Below are 17,219 nucleotides of genomic sequence, written 5' to 3' on the forward strand. Positions count from 1 at the left end.
ATTAAGAGAAACTTGTGGAAAGGAAAGTTCCTCAACAGGATGAGTGAGACATCTCGAAATGTTCTGTACCGCTTGGCAGAGAAGGAGAGGAGGAAGAGGGTCTCTCTCTTTCTCTCTCATACACAGTCTTTCTGTCTCTTTCACCCCCCTCTCTCTATCTTTACCTTCCTCTCTCACCTCCACTTTTTACCTCCTCCCTCTCGCCACCTTTTCCCTTCCCCATCCTTTCTTACCTCCTCCTAGCTAACCGTTCTCTCTCCCTTCCTGCCTATCGTCATTTACCTCCTCCTTCCTTCCTTTTTTCCCCACCCTCTCTTTCACACACATTCTCTATCTCCCTCTCCCCTCTCCACCTCTCCCTAGTCATCCGTGGAGCCCAGGGGAGACTTATCAAGCTTTCCATCAGTCCCTCTCCACTAGCCCCAGGCCTTGTCTGTCACACAGACTGTGGTTTAGCCAGCAGCCTGTGGGATTACATAAGAGATGACAGATGACTGGTGATCAGCGTTATGTCATAACAAAGATGTCTTGTTCTGCTGACAAACCAGAGAGGCTGCTGGCGGGGCAGAAAACTAACCTTTTGTCTACAGGTCACGTGGGTTGATACATTTCCTCTGAGTATTTTACCGAACAAGTATGATATTTAGAGGCATATAGGACCGCCAAATGGCTGATTAGCTGCCAAAGTGGCTGGCAGAGTAGACAAACTTCCCAGCCACAGCAAAAAATATTAACCTGTATTTAGCGGGTGGTTGGTGGCAATTTCCCAGTGTGGCTGCTGGGATGAAAGCTATCAAAACCTTCAAACCCCAATCTTCTATCTCTCACAGATGGATGAACACACACTTATTCTGTACTCATTCAATCTATCACCTTCTCTCTTTCTAATCTTGCTTATTCTCTCCTTGATCTTCTTAAAGACACGCTCACACACAAAGGTGAAGTCACATGCATATGAGCTCACATGCACACTTCCTTTCTCTCTCTCGCTTTGTCTCTCTCTCTTTATTCTCTCGCATGAACTCCTATAGCACCGACTAAACCATATAACAATGTTTTTTTTTCTTTTCTGAAACCCTGCCTCTACCTCTGTTTAATCCAGAAGGGATTTAAGTCTGCGGGATATCTAACAGAGAACCGAGCTCTCGGTCTCTTGGAATATTTCCTTGACGACCAGGCATGGGAGGGGCTTGCTCCGTTGCCACGGGGAAGCTGATATCGTATTCTGCAGGTGATAAAGTCGAGGGTTTAAATAAAAGCCGTCACATTTTGTATTGTTCGTCTGTTATTTATTCGTCTTCACCTGGCTCAAGGTGTAGTATGAGGGAAACGTTTCTAGACTTACATTTCAGTTAACTGAGAAATGGCATGTTTTTCCTGACTTTCCTGGCTTTGGGAGAGAGCTGTCCATAATGTAATAATGTGAAACTTTATTGATCCTGTTAAGCAAAATTCTCTTTTCGCTTGTCCCCCCCTCCCTCCATAGGGCGGTCAGAGTGACAGGGTCAGGTTTACCAGCCTTAAAAGCCCTATGTTCCTCTTTAACTTATGGTGCTGAACACCCAAACGCTCCAAAAACGAAAGCTGTCAGAAGGCAGGCTTTGATTATTTCATCTCATACTTCTCTGGGAGAAAAGGCTGATTGATCCTCTGAAGTTAAAGTTAGCTCTGCTCTGATAAGCGCTTTTCTGCAGCTTCAAAGGCCCCAGTAATTAAAACGCAGGCTATCAGCTCGGCTGAAAAATGAGACAGCCAACAAGGCAAGAACATTTTCCACAAGGGACTAATAAATGTCCCTGCAGAGCCTCCATACCACTGAGAAACGTAATACTTCAGCACCTTTTGCTGACTGGCTGATGTGTTTGCTGGGATACAGAGAAAGGAATGAGGAAAACAAAAAACAAAGATGGGACAGATAGACAAGATAGCAGAAGGAATCAACACTGAGTCAATAGTGTCGTGGGCAACCTAGCTCAAGACAATGTAGAAATGAATAGGAAGTAAACAAAGTGGTAACACAAACAACCACAGTGCAGGTACCAGAATAGGTAGTAATGTCTTAAACTCCTATTTTCAACAGTGACTACATTTACATGTAACAATAATCCAACAATAATCCCATATTATCCCGATTAAGACAAAAGTCTGAATAAGAAATTGCCATGTAAACAGCATTTTCTGATTACCTTAACCCAAATAAGGTCATAGTCAAGGTAAACATAATCGCATTAAGATATGTGGAGTATTCCCGATTTTAGTGGCATTACTGAAGGGCATTTTAGACATGTATACACCTTAATCCAACACTTTAAACCAACTCTCTATCGGAGTATTTGCGGCTTTTTGCAACACAAGCAGCAATCCAACTGCTTGTTGGTTTACAGAGGAAAAAGATGACTGACACCAGAAAAAGGAAGTCCCAACATTTTTGGGGTGAGGTTGAAACTGTCACCATGTCTTGTCTATTTGCACCTTCGATAAAGGCTTAAACTGTCCATGGGCTCCACTGACTTCTCCTTTGTCCTATTAATCGGATTTTGCTCTATAGCATACGGAGAATAATGGGAATATAAATGGAATATCTATAAGCAACCCATGTAAACAGCTTAATCAGGATATTGTCTTATTTAGAATAAGGCCAATAGTCGGATTATTGCCGTCCATGTAAGCGTAGTCATTGACACGGGTGAAGATAGGACAAAGTCTGCTTCCCACCAACTGTCTCACCCTACAGTGGCTTCTAATTTGTATGAGAAATGGGACAATGATATCAAACAGGGGGGAAAAAATACAGTGGTTCAGAAATACCAGCGGGGGAACAAAGGCTATTCTCTGTGGGATCAAATGTTATCACAGCACACAGACAGAACAGAAACACATTGTGGTGGCCTGGGTGGTTTTGAGCACAATGAGCTGGCTGTCCAAGTCAGACGTTATTATCAACTGAAGAAATGAAGAACAGCAGCACAGAAGTGACTTTCTGACCCCCCGTCCAGTAAAGCCACCGGGGCTCATATTCAATGTATTGGATTCTGCTTTATTAGCCTGGATCCAGTCCCATATAGTTGTCATTTTGGTTTGCGCTCGTCTTCTTTTGTAAATCACGTGGAGTGAAAACGAATGAAAGTGAAAATAAGAAATTCCATCGGGCTGGATCCAGGCTGCTGCTTTATACCAGACTGAACTGAAAGCAATCTTTTACTCTGGTAGAAGATTTTCCACTTTTTAGTAGTTCAGGATCTCCACCAACATTCAGGATTTTTTTCTCAGCTTTCAAAATTGACAACTAAAAACAGATGAACTTACTTCTTAAAAAAATAGGACCCTGAGCACATATAATACACACATAAAAATAATATTACCTGGGTCTACTTTGCTTTACTTTTGCATGTTTTATAAATGAATGTTTTATAAATTTAAAAAGCTGAGTGGAGCTGAGTGCGGGGCTCGATATATCGCCGGTTGACAGTTCATTCTAGTATACAGGTATGTTTTGCATGTTGGGAACCCCAAATGGCAGCAAGAGGTAACTGTTTGAAAAATGTGAACTTCAATATCCAGAAATCCTGTAATGTGTCGACAGGAAACTGCTCACAGCATGCTCATGTTTACCAACCCGTGCAGGTTGGTAAAAAGAGACGAGAGAAGAAAAAGATTCGTCACTTCCTATGGGCGGAGAAGTGTCCATACCCGACACCAGAATTTCATCTGGGGAAAACGGGGCGAAATGATGGGGTTTTCTCTGTTGCAGCCCCACTTTGTGATTTAGGCTGATAAAACAGGTATATTTTTCCAGGAAATCTTGCCTTGTGAATCTTAAAAAAATAACAGTATTCTCACCAAAATGAAAAGCTGCTTTGAAAAGGAAGCCTGTCTAACCCTCAGCAAGGCCACTGAGACAGCCTCCTCTACATCAGCAATAGAGCTGCAACGATTAATCGATTAGTTGTCAACTATTAAATTAATCGCCAACTATTTTGATAATCGATTAATCGGTTTGAGTAATTTTTTAAGAATAATTAGTCAAAATTCTCTGATTCCACCTTCTTAAATGTGAATATTTTCTGGTTTCTTTACTCCTCTATGACAGTAAACTGAATATCTTTGGGTTGTGGACAAAACAAGACATTTGAGGATGTCATCTTGGGCTTTGGGAAACACTGATCGACATTTTTCACCATTTTCTGACATTTTATAGACCAAACAACTAATCGATTAATCGAGAAAATAATCGACAGATTAATCGACAATGAAAATAATCGTTAGTTGCAGCCCTAATCACCAATACCAAATATTTCAACTGCAGAACAAAGCTGTATGTTATTCAAAGAAGTCTTGTTTCTACCAATATGGCACACTGTCATCAACACGGCTCATTGGCTGCGATTGCGATTTGACTACAATCTCCTGTCATTTTATTACGAACACGTGCTGTCAAACAAGATGGTCATGAGGTAATATGACGAGGTATTATGATTAGGCAATATGTAGACTAACCAGCCTGTAGTAGTGCCAATTTAATCATCCTACATTAGTCATTTCCATTCCATTAAAGATTATTATCCTCCAGTCTGTCAGTGGCGCTAACAGGCAACTGTGTGAATCAAATGGTACGCAGACAGACTCTTTATGGCACTGTCTCTGGGCTTTATTGATTTCTGATGGGCAAGGAGGCAATAAGGAGGCAACGAGCCCCGACAGAAAGGGAAAATCAGGGTGGGAGTGTCAGGGAGTTTATCGGCCGCGCTTCTCTCACTCCTCTCCTCCAACACTGCATCCCCTCCAGCTCTCCACACTGATGAGAGCTGAGCGGAGAGAGAACGACGTACAGAACAGACAGCCAGGCAGGCAGACAGACGAGAGAGAGAAATGTTCCTTCGCCCCCTTGAGAAAAAGACAGACCGACATAGAAGTAGAAAGACTGTAGAAATAAAGCAATACAGAAATAAAGACATAGAGACAGGCAGACAGACAACAGACAGAAATCAAACTGGCAGGCAGACAAGAGACAGAAGCCGGGTTCCCAACCAAGTATATTTTTTGTGAATTTTGATGTATCGAACAAGAAAAGCTGAATGGAAAGGGGAAAATGTAATAAATTCCATTTCCTCGATATCTCAAAAAAGTTTTGACACTTGTTTATGGATTTTTTTTGAGAAATTATGCAATGGTGTACTGACACCAAGAAAAGACTGACACTAAAAAACAACTTGCCCAATGCTAATTCTAAAAATACTTGTGGATGTGGTTTTTTTTGACACTCTGGAAGCCTTTTTATTAGCTTCAATCCAGCTGATGGAAACGCATCTAACTCACATTTTCTTTTTTTAGACGTTTCAAAGGTTTGTGTAAAATTCGCTTGACAGTTGGGTGGAAAAATAGAGAGAGAGAAAAGAGACAGAGAGAGGGAGAGAGAGAGAAAAAAGAGAGAGGGTTAGAGGAAAGGAGGCAAGGAGATAAGGGGGGAAAAGTAAAGAAAGAGAGAGAACATTTGACACAACAAGACCAATATCAATCCCTCTTGGCTTTAACAGTCTACACAACCATTTCATCTAAAACAAACCTATCTCCTATCTAGTTTAGTGTACACTCGCTGCAGAGTATGCACATCTATTTGCGCTTAAGCCTCCTCAACCAAGTTTTTTTTCATCGAGCCGTACAGACATAGAGGCGGATATTCAGTGCAGCGCTGGCACAGGTAGCCCAAGCCTGGCGGCCTGGCAGAGGGGCCACTGCTATGGCAGTCTCTTATTATGGCCCTCAAAGACTCCCTTTTATCCCCAGAGTCACATGGACAGAGGACCTATTTGCCCATTTCACTTGGCAGAGCATAATGTGGACAATAGCATCATTCAGAAGGCTGGCCACAGTTTATACTCTCGTCCTCTCTCTCTCTCTCTCTCTCTCTCTCCCCGTCTCTCTCTCTCTCTTTGTTGCATGTCATCCCACTCTCTCTCTCCCATCTTTCCTGTCTCTCTCAACTGTGTATTGTCTAACAAAAGAGGCCCTTGAGCCGCCTAATGTCCCGCCACAATCACCATGAAATATTCAACGTAACCAGTTGTTTGCAAATTAGGTCATTAATTAGGCTAATTAATGCATTAATTAGCAAATATCTCTATGTCAACATACTTGTCTTCACATAACACCTGGGTGGTATTAATATGAACTTCATATCTTAAAACATTAAGGAGTTCTAGTAGTTTCAAGAAAATCATTTTTTCCTCATTAATATGCAAATGTATGCAGCAAGGTGCTCCAAAATCTAATCAGACTGTCTACTCTATAGGGGGAACCTGTGGTGTAACTATGAAGTTTCTATCATGTGTTGTTCTTCAGTTAATGTCTTCACAATTACACACACACACACACACACACACACAGACAGACACACGGCATCATGACAACATAATGTCCCGCATACCATGTACCAGGGTGACGGGACATAAAAATCCCACAAAAATAATCGTTGAGGAATTGAACTAAACTGGTGCGTCCAAATACTGTGAATGCCTCATTCATTCAGCCAATTTCTGCTGAGTGGACGGTGTGTCCTCTGCGCAGGTCAGTGCATCATGTATTTACAGCAGCCAGCGGCTTCACCTCATCAGCACAAAACCTGCTGAATGAAGCCACAGTGTTTACATAACAAGAACACCATTATCTCTTAACTGAGATGAAAGATAAAAAAAAAAAATCCATGGAACACAAGGCATTGAAAGCATTCCAAAAGACTTTTTTAAGTGAGTCAAGACGACCTCAATAATACAAATTTTTATTGCTGCATATCGCATTTCGACATAAACCCTCATGAAAGCAAGATTTTTTTTGAAGTTTACAGTTCTTGGCAGAGCGCCCAACCAGCAGGTCATACAAAGAGATGCACTGGCCGTATGTTCTCCAACACACACACACACACACACACACACACACACACCCCTACATGCACATCCAGTGTAGACACATACGACTACACAAACAACACACATCTGAACAATGCATTTATGTCCATATATCAGTGGAGACGATAAGAGTGCAGAATACTTTTTTTTGGATGTGCCAGTTTGCAAGTGTTCACTTCAAAAGCAATTCTGCATCACAACACAAATATGCAGATTTCAGACAGTGAAAAATACCAAATATAGCGAGGCCTTCCTTCGAGGCTGTACAAGCAGAGCCTCCTCCACACTGTGCGGCTGCCAGTAACAGAGCACAGAGCACATGCACAAGCACGCACACACCCACACAGAAGCCATACACAGGGAAACGCATGTTAAGCTCTTTGCAAAGCTGTGCATTCGCTCTTTATGTGTGTGTGTGTGTGTGTGTGTGTGTGTGTGTGTGTGTGTGATTAAAGGGCTTTCTTTGAATCTGTATTCCTTCTGCATTTATCCCTCATTTCTCCTACTCACCCACTGGAGTTAACCATCTCCGATATGGTGAAAAGACATACACACACACACACACAGACACACATGCATGCACACATAGCACCTCAGCACCCACCCACACACACACACACACACACACACACAATGGCACTTGTGTCATCCGACATCCACAAGATTAGCAAATTTGCTGGTGAGACCTGACACTTGCACTATCAATTGGGCTTTGCTAGTCTAATCACCCCAGGAACCAATTTTCACTTTCACAGCTCTAAAAAGCACTGAATTTATCCTTTTAACAGGAATATCATAATGTGATAATATCAGAGCTGAGTCAAAACATATTCGCAAATACAGTGATTCTTACCATTTGTATTAACCTGCATCCAGTACCATAGGGGTGGAGTGGGCCACATAGGGACAAGCCAGCTAGTACCAGAAAGTTTAGACCACATGAAAGTCCTTTTAGCATACCTGATGGAGTAAACCCCCCCATCTGGTACTAGGGTTGGGTTCCGTTACCCGGTTTGGAACCAGTTCCAAATTAGCAAAATACTCGGATTCGTAAATCCCCAAATTGAACGAATCCTATAATCGAATCCCCCCCCCCCCCCCCGATGATGTCATACGCTTGCGTCCCCAGTCCCCACTTCCCAGTGTGTTTGTCAACATGGCACACTTCTCAAAATTAAATGAGAATATACTGAAATGCACGGTTCTGTCAACTAAAGGGAGGGTGCACAAGTGTGAATAAGCACTTATCAAAGCAGCATCACTTAAAAGTTAATGAGTGCCATGTTTATGATTTTTTTCTCCCCCCAACAAATTATGTAAAAAGATATGGGATTCAAAAGGATTCCGATTAGATAAGCGCATTCGATTCTGGATTCAGATTCTATAAAATGCTTTCGAACCCCAACCCCATCTGGTACTCAGTGGACATTAACACAACCACTGAGAATCATCTGCAAATGCTATTTAACCCCAGTCCAGACATTATAGAACTAATAGGTGAGCAAAGCAGCCCTGCTCTGCTCTGAGTTTAATCTTCATCAGAGCCTGACGCTGGGGAGAAGACAGACTTGCAATGTCCACAATGTTTATGTAACAGCAACGCAGGAGAATCGAGGACACAGAAGGGAGCTCTCTCACACACACACACACACACACACACACACACAAAGAGCCTCAGGGATTGAGCCAATTACAAAGAAGCTTTCTGATTGTGTTGAAGGAACCGAGAACCCACTGGCTGATATAGTCACAACAATCCACCCATATTCAGTTTTCTCTGTCTTAAGACATGGCTGCTGGCCAGCCACCACCTCCTGCTCCTCTGTGCTTATAAATACTGCCTCTATTTGAAGCCCCAGTTTGTATTATGCATACATCTGCTCTAAATGGGCCCATACAGACCCAAACTGGCCAATCTGCCATAGAAACCTTACAACACTGATAGTCCCACTTGAAAAAAGAAGTCACGGAAAGAAATCAGAGCTGAGTTATTAAAGGGAAGGGACTAATATTTTTTTCAAGTGAGCTATCTCTATTGTTGGTGGCCAAGCTGTCAATAGTAAAAGATTGAGAGTGGCGCCTCTGAATTGCCATTTAAGGAACCCAATTAATTAAAAGATGCTTAAAACAATGCTTGATGCTGTTTGTCATAGAGATGAAAAGCTGCTTTGTCTCTGCACTACAGAGACGACTCAGTTCCATAGACATGGAGAAACAAATATCAGCTGGTGGAGTTTTTAAAAAAAAAATCTAAAACACATTATAGTACCATGAAGGGATACTTCAGAAGTGGAAACCCTAACCCTGGTAGTGTCAGTGCTACACCCTACAGATTGAGTTACACAACACAAGTGTAATATCTGAGCAATACAGACTTTTAGATGAACACTGATATGAGGAAGGCACAGCCATCTGCTAAACAAAACAAAACAAAACAGAAGAGAAGAGAATAGGCAAGGCTGGCTGAGCTCACATTTTACATTTTAGTTTTTTTTAGCTGAAGCTCTTATTTGGAGAGACTTAGAATGAGTTGCACTCATTGCACTCATTGTAAGAATAAGCTTAAATTCCTTCATTACAGCATTACAAGCATTCAGTAGGAAAGAGTGCAAGGGTTAGAGCCATATTGTCCTGACAATAGATGTTACAAAACACTCCTGTGAGCCTGGGCTGATCATGTACGATACAGATGTGCCAGCAAAGGAAATAAGAGCTGGAGAGAGAGGTAGAAAGGATTTTTTTCATCTCCTAGAAACATTATCACTGCTGTGAAGGGTTGGGGAATAACGATTACATGCTACAGGATTACAGTAATCTGACCTCATAAAGCTGGCAACTGTAATGCATCAGTTACGGAAAAAAACAAAACACAGGTGATACTTATTTGCTTACTCAGAAGCATGTTTGAGGGGGATAAGTTGATTGTGACATTATTTTACATACCTTGAAATAATGGTTCATCATGGTTATAGCTGGCAGTAATTAATGCTATTCAAATTACAGTCAGCGAACTTGAATACACCGTTTTATACACTTCATATGTTCGATTTTTAGAGGCAAAGTAATCCAAAGTAATTCAAGGTGAAGTAATTTCAAAGTAATCAGCTTCAATGGATTACATAACTAATTATATTCTTAAACAGGTACTCCGTAATGTGTAACTGATTACATTTTGACAGTAAAGCTCCCAACTCTCGTCATCTTGGCCGGTGTTGCACTGAGATGAAACGAGCGTAAAGATGCTTTAGGCGAGCGGTCTCTCACGGTGCTGAAGGCAGAGCGGAGGCGAGAGATTTCTATCCACAGCACAGAGGCGGACGAGGTGCAGAAGATGTAGCATTTCAACGCTGCGTTGGAAACGTCACTTCTGCAAAATGCAGACACAACAACAACAACCACCGTCCACTCAATTCACTTGAGAGAGATTAAGGGAGCTGAGTTCTCGTCTCCTATGGCTTGAGGTGTCGATGAGAAAGTATTGAAGCTGCCTCCTCCCTCCTATTACTTAACAGGACTGAGTCAGACCAGGGCTTGCAGTTGAAAAGATGCAATAATGAGAAAAAAACAGTACATTGAGAACATTGGGAGTGTTAAAAACGTTTTATCTCCTTATTGAACAGCGCTCTATCGCCCCTAAACACACACACAAACACTGTCGCTCGTTGGTAGCTCTTCTAAATGAGAAAGCAGAGGTAGAGGGGACACTGCTATGAAACCATTTGCCCTTAAACCCCTGTGTGGTGTGAGTGCAATTTGTCCTTAGCACGGAGAAATCCCATTTCTATTTGTAGTCTTACCTTCTCCGGCTGTCATGGTGCAAAGCCTTCCTTCAGCACAGAGACGGGAGAGGAGACTGGGAACGCTGCTGCACAGCTGACGGCTCGGCTCTCACTCTCTCTCTCTATAGCCTCTGCCCTATATCTCTCTCCCACTGTTTACCTCTCAATGGTGCTACGGCAATGGCTGCTTTGTTTTGCTCTCTCTCCCTCCACCCATCCCTCCCTCTCCTCTATCTTTCCCTCTACTATCTCTCTGCTCTCTCTGGTTTCTATCCTACCTCTCGCTCCCTCTGTTTCGCTCACTCTGTCCTCCTCCCCTCCTTTCCCTTTCCCTCCTTGCCTTTGTCACAGCACCACAGCAAAGACTCCCCCTCCATCTCTCTCGTAACTATATCTGTGAAAAAAAACACTGTGGAGGAGAAAATTAACAGAATTGGGGACCTGAACCACATAAGGCTGTTTCCTGTCATTTAGATTCTGTTATCCACTTCAGTTGTGTGTCCTTGCTTGTCATCATCTTTTGTTTGTTAGTTTCTATTGTTTGTTTTGAGGAGATGAGTTTAAAACCACTTGATATGCTCACAAATGAAGCAGAAACGTAGCCTACATGACTATCTTCACTGTGTGGGAAGTGTTCAGGGAGGAAAAAATGTTGAGAGGGAGGCTGTTTTTGAACAAATCCAAACCAAATATCGAAGAAAAAAAATCACCTAATCGAGTCCCAGAGTCCTGTGCAACATAACCTTTGCCCTCTCCAGAAGACCCTGATGTTCAGGCCTAAAGACAGTCTAACTTCCTGTAGTCAGAGCTATTCCCACCCCAGACAAATTAAACTGGAAAAGCTCTAGTTTCCAGACTTGTGGTGCTTGCTCTACATCCGACAGCTTTACACCCCGGTACCTTGTAAAGATACTTTATGACAGAAAGAATCTGTAGCTCTCCCAGGAAAGCACTCATGGGTTAATATAAGGGCTGCACAATTAAATATGTAACATGCATACCATCTTCCTTACACACCACTCACTCCAAAGCCTTTAAGGTTTATATACAAAGACAGGAGGACACACACACAGACAGACATGCAAGCACACACTCACAAACACACACACACACAGTCGACGTTTCGGGGCTAAGGGTTACCACTGCTACCACTCCACTGATTCAACAAGAGTTTACTCAACAAGGCGGCCTGTTGGCTCAAGGGGATTGTGGGACATACCAACGGACAACTTTCAAATCCAGCTCATGACCTTTATTGCATGTAATCCCCCCCCCCTTCCTCTCCCATATTCATCATCTCTCCCTACTGTACAGTGTCAAACAGAGCACAGTTTATTTGGGAGGAGTAGAGCAACTGTCAAACTAAACCGAAGGCCAGCCTGTATGAGCAAGCTGCAGCTCATTCTCTTTCCATATTAAAACCAGACCTTCGCCTCATCGCTGAGGCAAACGGACTCAAATTAAAATTAGTCATCATCTGCGTTCACAAAGTCAATTTGAGTTCAACTGTGAAAGAGGGAAACTGAGTCTGCGAGCCAAGTGGCCGATCATGATAAAGACGATGCCTAACTGTCGAATAACTGCTGAAATTAATCATCTTGACATATTCCTCTTACTTTTCCAATTAAACTTTCAGCAAACCGGCACTGGCTAGAATGATAAAACTTTGGGAGCACGGCAAAACATGTCCATCTTAACAAGTCATTGAGACTCATATTCAGTATCAACATCTTATTTTTCCTAAAAGTCTGCCAATGGACTGAGCTCAATCCATGTGTTTCCAATGCAGTTTCACTTGTTTCAGGGATTTTCTACAAGCAGGAGTCAATATCTTGACACAGAACAGAATTACTCCCATCAAGAAAATTACACGATTCAAGAAAATTCTTGAAACAAGTTGACTGATTGGAAATAAGTGAAATGATCTCTCCCCATTGGCACATTTTTGTACTCATTTTAAGAAATATAAGATAATACTTTTAATTAATTAATGCTACATTAAATTACGGGTTAGATAACTGGTTAAATTGGACGGATTGGTGTGTGTGTGTGTGTTTGTGTGTGTGTGTGTGTGGAGGGGATATTAAGTCATTGATTGGATTTGGTTTGCTACCTGCTCTACTCTAAGCAATATTATAATTATATAATCAATTACAGCAATGGGGGTTCCTTAATGCTGGTGTGAATGAAAGGAGTCCATCGTATACTGTCTAGTGCATTTATAAAAAATCACATAGGCTATTGATAAAAATAGCATGAAACAGCAGGACAGTCCTTGTTTACGTTGTACAGTACGTGCCAGCATAGAAATCCTATGCACATAGAAGTGAAATTAAATTACATTCAGTTCAATTTGGTTCAATTCAAACCCATTGCCATCATCCTCAAGTGTGACTCTAACATTATGATTACGCAGTTGGCCAGTGGGGAGTTCCTAATGCACGGAAAGACATAACTATTTATTTACGAACTATCAGCTTGCAGCTTGACAAAGTGTTTGTGTTTGCGTCTGAGTGTGTGTGTGTGTGTATGTGTGTGATTGGCACGTTTAATTAAGTTGTCTTGGCCGTTGGACTCCATGAGAATTGTCCTTGAGTGGTAAAGCTGGGAGGAGCTGATGCAGTTTTGAAATGCTGAGCCCTCTCCAACTGTATTCTCCTGGGCTCAGCCGCCCTCTCTGCAAATGAACAGTGGATGTAGTCAGCTGGAACGGGACAGAGTCAGCAGTCACAGCTCCGCCAACACACACAACACTCTTCAAAACAGAGTCGACAAACACAGGAACATACGCACTGTCTCTCTCTCTCTCACACACTGGCTTTTTCCCTGTCGTTCTGTCTCTCTCTTTGGCTCTCTCTCTTCTAAACACACACTTGTACGGATTAGAGTGACGCCTCTGGCAGTGTGTTCGGGTCTCTGGCTCCACTGAGGGGATGGGACATCTGAGAGCCCCAGTGGATGCCCACCTCCTGTGGCGAAAACTCATCCACTCTACCCCCAGGCTGTCCGTCTGGCCTGCTGCCCCCTCCCTTGTCCACCCACGTATAGCCACACACACACACACACACACACACACACACCCACACACACACACACACAGCAGAGAACACAGGAAGGACAGACCGAGAGAAGCCGACACACCAGGAGAGAGTGAGCTTGAAAAACAGGTGGTGAGACAGGAGAGAAGTGATGATCGAGTGATGAAAACGAAAGCCCGACCGGAGAAGATTCCTACTTCACTCATCATGCAATAGCTTTGCTGTCACAGAAAACTCTGAATTTCACTCAGCGCCACACAACAAAAAAACAACAAGCTGCATGAGATCCACTTCAGCTCAAACTGTCCCCAATACACAGCATGTGATCCAGCAACTACAAAAGCCCTGATATTTACAGCGCATCTCAAGACGGCCCGTTTTCTTCTCCATTTCCAGCAGTGCTTGATGTTTAACGGGAAGAAAAACAACCTAAAAGATGTAACTGCGAGAGAAAAATACACGAGAGCACAACTATCGAACAGTGCATCCCACAGCCTCCGACATTCTGGCATCCTGGAGGCTCTTAAAAAGTTAACATGTATAAGCAACAGTAGGGGCTCGAATCCCCTCTCTCACATCTCTCTCTACTCACTTTCCTGTTTCTTTTCACTGTTATAAAAACATTTTTAAAAGGACTTTAGATCAACAGCCATGCTGGATTTTGAGCTACCTGAGGATGGTTTTGCACAAATGTGACAAGATTAAAAGGTTCACCTCTCAATGGGGCCACCCATGCTAAAAAAGTATGCACTCATGGTAGTGTAGTAAGACGCTTTGGATAAACAGGTCCAAAAAATGTCATATGTTATGTTAAATTTTAATAGATGCTGTGCTGTGCCCCTGTGACTCCCGTGGCTGTATTTTGCTCGCGAATGCATACCGATTACGACAGAATTAAGCCGGTTTCACCTGTTTCTTAGACTACTCAACAGTCAAAGAGCCATCTGGATACAACATGAAAAAATAAAGGTTGTAGTTTTTTTTTTTTAGAACAGTGAGCTGAAAAAAGTGCCATGTAGGAGAAACACTCACCTGAGCCGGAGGACGAGATCATGTTCCCGGATCTTTGGACTTCATCGAATTTGCTGAAGATTACATTCAACCTACAGAGGAGATGGAGATAAAGAAAAGAGGTACGACTGAGTAAAATATATAAGAAAGACGCAGGCGGGTGGCGATAAACAGGCTGCGAGGACAAAAAAATAAATGAAGGGGCAGTAAAGAGAAAGTGATGGGCAACGATGGGCGGAGAGAGAGTGACGGGCGGCGAGGGGGACCCAGGACCTGCTGACTCCACCATCGATCACTTCCGCTCTCCCTCTGCTCCGAGCAACAGGGACAGCCACGACCAAAATAGACGGCGTCCAAAACTGCCACAGATGACTAACTGGCACCGGTGCAAGAGTGAAAGAGAGGGAGAGAGAGAGAGAGAGAGAGAGAGAGAGAGAGGCGATGGTGGAATGACCTTACTGAGAAATATGGACAAGTGTAAAAACAATGTCAGAGAGGACGGAGTGTCATAAAAAAAAAAGGTGTAGGCCTGTATATGTTTGATGGGACGTGATAAATAAAGAAATACAGCTTGTGCCACCTGAGCTTTGAAATTCCTGCACCCTGCACAAAATGACTCAGATTCACCCTCAAACAATGGAGAAGACTTATAGATGAGGTTCAGGGTTTGTAAAAAAAGCTGGTGTGGTGGTCTGTCATGTACTGTGTAGTGCTGACATCAAACAGCTCATTCACAATGAATAAAGGCTGCGCATAAAAGTAACTTGTCCAGTCTGACATGGGTATGATGCAGAGTCAGCAAAGGTCTCACTTCATGAAACCCTACGCACGTCATGGAAATAAAATTCAACGCTACTCAACTCAATTTAGCGCAATTTAGTTCAGCTCAAATTTGGTCGACAGTCAACATTTACGCAAAAAACAGAATTAAAAAAAGCAAGAAAAAACACAAACAACAAATCACCAAAACATAGTTGTCATCAATGCAAAATACATTCAATAAAAAAACATTTCTTATACAGGCTTAAAAGCAGACTGGTACATTTTTGACTATTTACACCTACAGGTTAGACTCATTGTGTGCTCATGTTTAGTCTCGTCTCAAAGGAGGTTACATTACACAATTTCCCTGAGCATTAGTCATCTGCCAGCTCAAAACTATTTTGACAATAGTAGTTGCAGGACTTATTTTGTATGCATTAAACTTGCACACAGAGGAAAATTCATTGGCGTTGAGAAGTTGTAAAGCTATACAGATTTAATCCTTGAGGAAAATCCCACTGCAGTCGTGCCATTGGCTCTACGCTGCCACTGACTTGTAAGCAGTACTTAAAAAAGGAACAGTTAATGGGAACTCTAAATCCTGTTCAAATTTGAATGCATTTTAAGACATTGCTGCAGTCACATCTCTTACCCCATGCAACTAGGAATATGACACAGCTCTATACCAGGCAGAGTTGAATAAAGTGCTTGCATTGGAGTTTGGTGCGGCAAGAAAATGACATCAAAACGCTTTGATCTATTCCGAGCCTCTTTGAAAAAAATCAGATCTCCAAAATGTCTGCCGGCTCCTCTGATGAGAGAGACAGCAAAACACTCCTCTTTAGTTTAAATGGGTGTGAGGAAGTACTTAACTTGATCCATCTAATCACCAGTTTAACTGCTCATTAATCTCTCAGGTTAACTGGATTAGGAGTATGAGTATCCACAGACGGCAGCACAGGTGGGTGCAGAGCGGTAACTCTTCCCACCCATGGGCCCCCTGACCAATCTGATCATAAGCACAGTCCGTTGCCCGAGGCACAAATGAAATTACAGTTTCCCCAAAGGTTCTTAGGTTATTTTGTTTGTGTTGATGGCAAGCTGAGGTGATAAGATAAACTTTTCCAATTTGTGACTGGAACATCGCTGGTTAGAATCCCCGGACTGGTTGGGAAAATCTGGGTATAGAATGTGAAATAGAAAGGCTTTCCCCCTTGGACGTCCTGGTGTCTCACTAGTCTAAACATAAAGTCCTGGGTTCGAATCCGGCCCAGGACCTTTGTCGCATGTCATCCTCCTCTGTCTCCCAGTCTTCCCTGTGTGTCTCTACTTAATCTAACTGTCAAATAGACACAAAAAATGCCCCAAAAAATCTTTAAAAAAGAAAAGAAGTGCTTTCCCCTCAACAACTACTTCCGATCTTGTTTAATGCCACTGAGCAAGGCATCAAACCCCTGATTGCTCCAGTGGAGCTGCTCAGTGGCCAACAGGAGAAGACAGTGTTTGTATTGGGCAGCTCTCAGATGTGAATGTGAAGCAGGATGATGCTGAAAGAAGTCACCTTTCCCTGGATAAGTAAAGGTTAAACGGTGCCAGCAGTGGAAAAGACTGGTGTACACAAAACACAAAAGGTACAGTTTATGTTAATGGAGAATCAGTTTGTGGTGGGATTGGCTGATACTGTTTTGTGCTGCCAAGAATAAATCTATCTATGGGAAACATTTTAT

General features: G+C 42.6%; 1 protein-coding gene across 1 annotated transcript in view; it reads right to left on the bottom strand.

Annotated features, from left to right (window-relative positions):
- The window catches only part of clasp1a (cytoplasmic linker associated protein 1a), a 101,797-nt gene that overhangs the window by 47,368 nt on the left and 37,210 nt on the right, over positions 1-17,219 (bottom strand). Inside the window, exon 8 of the mRNA XM_078286067.1 lies at positions 14,752-14,822. Within this exon, the coding sequence (XP_078142193.1) occupies positions 14,752-14,822 (71 nt within the window). The remainder of the gene's footprint in view (positions 1-14,751; positions 14,823-17,219) is intronic.

The sequence above is a fragment of the Centroberyx gerrardi genome, chromosome 10 (assembly GCF_048128805.1).
Source record: "Centroberyx gerrardi isolate f3 chromosome 10, fCenGer3.hap1.cur.20231027, whole genome shotgun sequence".
Lineage (NCBI taxonomy): Eukaryota > Metazoa > Chordata > Actinopteri > Beryciformes > Berycidae > Centroberyx > Centroberyx gerrardi.